The sequence below is a fragment of the Arachis ipaensis genome, chromosome B10 (genome assembly GCF_000816755.2).
Source record: "Arachis ipaensis cultivar K30076 chromosome B10, Araip1.1, whole genome shotgun sequence".
NCBI classification, from domain to species: domain Eukaryota; kingdom Viridiplantae; phylum Streptophyta; class Magnoliopsida; order Fabales; family Fabaceae; genus Arachis; species Arachis ipaensis.
Genome location: NC_029794.2, coordinates 4,445,490 through 4,450,749, shown reverse-complemented (window position 1 = coordinate 4,450,749; position 5,260 = coordinate 4,445,490). Strand labels below are relative to the sequence as shown.

The 5,260-nt window shown below is 37.1% G+C and overlaps 1 protein-coding gene across 2 annotated transcripts; it reads right to left on the bottom strand.

The window, feature by feature from the left end:
- On the bottom strand, positions 201-4,985 carry LOC107623686. Of its 2 annotated transcripts, XM_021113020.1 has the most exons (10): positions 4,732-4,985; positions 4,301-4,664; positions 3,687-3,920; positions 3,342-3,555; positions 3,066-3,175; positions 2,790-2,989; positions 2,268-2,371; positions 1,281-1,471; positions 996-1,195; positions 201-851 (listed from the first exon to the last, which is right to left on the bottom strand). In XM_021113020.1, exons 2-10 carry the CDS (start codon positions 4,545-4,547, stop codon positions 591-593), a joined length of 1,761 nt encoding a protein of 586 aa, XP_020968679.1. In that variant the 5' UTR covers positions 4,548-4,664; positions 4,732-4,985; the 3' UTR covers positions 201-590. The 2 variants fall into 2 exon arrangements, with proteins under 2 accessions (XP_020968679.1, XP_016181519.1); XM_016326033.2 differs by having other exon boundaries at positions 4,301-4,985.

The window sequence follows — 5,260 nt, the reverse complement described above, 5'->3', positions numbered from 1 at the left end:
TTCCCAAATTGATTTTAACTAAAAAAAAAATTTATTTTTATGTAATACAAGAATTTCAAAAATAATTATTCTTAATTATTAATTAAAAAATATTTTTAGTAAACCGCAAAGAAACGTGATATATATGACAACATAAACTCATATGTTAGTAATAACTAATAAGATAAAACAACGGAAACAGAACCGTACAACGGAATGTATAGGATCCTTGGTAAATTTTCGTAACCTTTTATTTAATAGAAAGTAAGACGATGAATTTATCTGTAATGGGGTATTTGAGAGTGCAAGTACACTTTCTCCTATGGGTAATGGAACAACAAAATGGGTTACCACATTTGAGGGATTTGGGGGTAGGTGGTAAGTGGTAACCCACCTGATAAGATAATTATTCAACTTTTTTCTTTTTACTCTATATACAACAAAAATTATCAATAACAATGGAACAGTTGCACAAAGTGAAAGTAAGAACGCTCATCTTGCATATTTTTCCCTTCCAGCTCTGCCAACGAATGATTTGATCTTTGTAGGTGTGTATGCCAAAAAGAAAAAGGAAAAAAAATGGTATAACCAATCACCCAAAAAAACAATGGCTATTGAGTTGCTGCAATGTATCTATTTCCATACACAACTCTGGGACGGCGCCTTCTTACACGCCTTACAGGGCCTCGCCAAGGGCCTTTCCAGGGTCCTCGCCAAGGACCTCCCCTAACTGTTGGAATCACAACCCTTCGAGGATGAGTTTCAAGCACCGGCAATGGAGGTGGCAGAGACGGTGTAAGTGGTGGGGGAGGACTCGCTGCAGCAGAGTCTGGTGGAGACTGGCGCTCTAGTAGTAGATCCATGTGGTATTTCTGTAATCACAAAAGGAAGATAATTTGAATCACAGTAAGGTTGAGTGTAAAATAATGTTGCAAGGGAACTTTGAATAACAATAATAGTTATAACTTATAACAGAGGCCTTAGCGTTATGAAAACAAGGTAAAAATAATAATTGCCTGAACTACAAAGTTGCGCCTTTCACAATCCAGGAACATGGCAAAATGAAAATCAACCCTGGACAGGAGTTTGTCTCTGACAATTGCAAAACTAATCTGGTCCCTTGAAGTAAATCGGTCAACTTCATTGTGCCAAAGACAGGTAAAGAGGTTGCTAATAGGAACGAGCTCTCGTACAATTACACATCCTTCAGGAACATCTGCAATTCAACCATCAAGGTTTGGAGAAGATGTAAGTCCAATCTGAATCCTCAATCCCACAATGGAAGAGCTAGTTTAGCCTACCGCTTATTATACGAGGAAGTTTTGCTTCTGTGTATGGAGTCAGTCCCTCTTTCTTGTAAAAGTCTATCTGAAAGTCAATAGATGCGTTATCATACTTTCCAGCAGCTTTGTTTGCCTCGGCCTCAACAAATACATCAAAGCGTTTATAATGTCTAGATATTGCAAAAGTTGCATTCCTCCTCCACAAAAACCTGTAAAAGGATGAGAGATAAGAGTAACTTAGGTGCTGAAGCATGTACTGTAGCAAGACAAACAATAATAAAGCTAGTTCGCCCTGAGTATACACTACACATATAAATACACTCCCAACTAAAATGTATAGTCCTGAATGCAAATGAACTAGAAGGCCTTGGAAGGTGAATTCTCTCCATCTCCAGCATAAACAGAAACCAGAACCACAATGACATTCATTTAAGTTTCACATTTATCCACGTTTTCCATTGCCAAGCTCCCAAAAGTGACAATATTTCAGTTTGTAACCCACTTATAAAATACAGGAACAACAACCAAGTCTTTCTCCACTAGTTGGGAACAGCTCATGGATTAAACAATGCCTATGCCTGATGCAAACCATGCCTATGGACAACTAACTCAGAAAGATACAATAGGAGGGACTTCAATCAGTTTGGCAACCATCTTAAGGCCAGAAAGTGTATGTCAAGACCAGTCATTCATTTTCATCCTTAAAACTTATATCCATAATCAACAACTTATCCATAATAAATGCGGAAGCATTTTTGTGATCTAGAATGATTAAAGAGGCTAGTCATTCATTGTGGTAAAGAAATAAATATTATACTTTCAAAAATTTCAATGCCATGACAAAAAGAACCAGAAGAGATATTAGGAGCAACAACTGCAACAATCACACTGAATGAGAAGTACACAAATAAAACTTTCTTGGTAAAACCAAGAGACACAAGTTATAGTGAACTGACATTGTGGTAACAACATTCACTCAAATAAAAAAGAGATCCTGAAGTATACCTTTCAAGTATTTGATATGGATCAACAACAAGCTCAAGCTTCCCATCAAGCCATATAGAGTACCGGGCATTTGGAGTCATCCTATGAATCAGAAGCTTTGGAATCTGTGGGAATGGTAGTTAAAGTTACAAGTAAACAAGAATACTACTTATGCACAATAAAATATAAGGGTCTGGATTTGATTTTTGGTCATCTTAATCTTAATTCATATCAAAAGCCTATAAATATATTCTGAATGAAAAAAAAAAAAAAAAAACATCATAATGCTCAGACAAGGAGATCAAGCCAATAGCTTTTTGTTTCTCTTCCATTTATGTGTTAAGAAGGGATGGTCAATATTGCATTTAAGTCCATCAACATCTAATGTATAACGACAGCCAACAATTTTAGCTTTCTATACCAATGACCATATCGAAAAGAAAGTATAATGATTTAAAGCTTAAGCAACAAATATGATTAGTAATCCCTGTGTAAGTTTCTATATTACAGTCGCACTGGTGCTTGGGAACTTATAATACTGACCTTTCCTGTGCGTCTTGCATCTGTGTAAGGAATATTACGAGCAACAATAATTCTCCATAATCCAATCCTTTTGTTGATCCCCAGTAGGCCAGATGCCCTCCAAGCTTTTTCTGTTTCTTCATCTATAAACATAAGGAAGCATACTGTCTTCTTTGAATAGTTACTAACGTTTGATGGCTCATTTATCGCATCAAAATTTCCTGAAAAACATGTTCAATGGATCAGCAAAACATCAGCCTAAACAACCAAGTAAAGTTAGAACAACATGATACACACCAAATATGGCTGATGCAACAACTACACCACGGCACTGCTCCATATGATAGAGGTCGTCTTCATCCATGTCAAATCCTGTGTTGCGGCCAGGTTTAGGTCCTTTTACAAATCTGAATGATCACAACATCATTGAAGATGCAAGAATCGACAGATGTGAGTAAAAGGGTTGGACGTATATCCTTTATAACCGGCATAGAAAACTTTATGCCCACAAAAAAACTCTTCAGTGCTTAATAGCTAACAAAAGGTAAATATCCAACAAAAATGAAAACTTACCCACAGTGCACACTCATTGACTCTCGTATATCAAAAGAATCACTTCTCTGTTTCAAAGTGGGGTATCCACCAAAGTCTGAACCACCAAACTCCCCATCTCTGCTTAGATTTTCCTCCCAGATATATGTTAGATTCTGAATTATTGGAGAAGGTGAGGGAAACTTCGGCATAAGTGCAATGGCTTCTTCAACGGGAAGGTAACATACAGGGCATGCTGAAACATAAACGGATATTTTGACCAATTAATTGATATCTTCACAGGCAATTGACTCCATTGCAAATTACTAAGTATATAATAACCTAACATCAGAGATGAAGGAACCAAATAGTTCAAGTAGGACTTACGCCGCGGCCCACTACGCTTCGGATCTGCTGGTGGTGGAGGAAGAGTGAAACTATTACATGGATGGCCAGGAGGAAGAGTGTAACCCAGAAAATGGCTCGGGGGAGGAGGGGGTAACACCAAATTCGTGGCGAAGCCCATGATATTCGCCGTAGAGATCGTAGATGGTGAATCACTCATAGAAATACTTCCTTTAACACTGATGTCACTTGCCCCATTCCCTTCTGGCGAATCACCTGAAAGAAGCAAGCCATACCACAAAGATAATGCCTCGTTCAAAAGCTAAAAAAAAAAAAATCATTATCCGCATGTAAATGAAAAAAACAAGTTTTCTTCCTTGAATATAGCAATTGGAATGCATCCCTAACAATAATGGTTACTCCTAATGGTTAATCAGATTCTACAACTTGTGTTATGAGACCAAGATACCTACCACCTTGACCAATGGTTAATCAGATGAGATGAATCCTAAAAACAATCAACTTATGAAAATAAAAATCAAACAAGCTAATTAAACTATGTATGTTCCTCTAACGTCATTACAATCCACTGAAGAATATGCAGAATTGAAATTCGAAACAATAACAAAAGAGGTGAGGGAATTAAGGAAGGTCACCTTTTCCAACGTAGAGAACCCAGACGAAAACGGCGGCGGAGATGAGAGAGAGGATGAGCATTCCGACCTTCCTCCTGCCGGCGAGCTTGCAGATCCAAAGGAAGAGTCTCTCTTTTTCTTTGAGCATCTTGGAAGGCTTACGCGCTGATTGAATAGCTGAAACAACAACTCCGTTCTGTTGCAGTTGCAGCTGTTTCTCCAAAGAACCATAACTCGCAGAACGAAACTCCAATGAACCGTTACTCATTTTCTCATCCTTCACCTCTTCAACATCAACAACAACACTTCATCAACTTGCCCCAACTTCTCGGAGCAGCACTCAATGCAGTTTATTACCAATGCCGCACTCACTTTTTCAACTCAGCTAAGAAAATTAGTTTTCGTCAATTTTGAATCAGAGAGAAAAAATTCAATCGAGCTTGCACTCCTACCTGAGTTTTTGAGTTCACAATTACGTGCCACCGAAACTAGCTCCCAGTGAAAACAAAATTCCCCGGTTTTTTCCTTTTATTTTCAATCAGCGAATGAATCTAGGGTTTTCTTTTTAGAAAATCTGATTGACTCTGCAGGGATTTTAACGAGAAAATTCTTTTGGAAATCTGAGAGACTTTGAAGAAACCAAAGGATCTTCTTCGAGTTCAAGTACTAGTATTATTATTATTATATATTTTTTTAAAAGAAAAAAAGGATANNNNGAGAATTATTTTGTTTTATTTTATTTTTGTTGGATTAAAAAAAAAAAGAAAATAGAAAAGTTTTGATAGGTTAATGTGCGCATATGCCCAAAGTTTGCAGGTTCAGACACTGATATGCCATGTCATATTCATACCCAAAGTCATTGTTTCTCTTTCAGTATTTATTATTAAAAAATTGTGGAACTAACTCTCTCTAATTAACCACAAATCACCTTGGATTCTTGGAACAATAATTTACTATATTTACTATACTACTACTAAATGC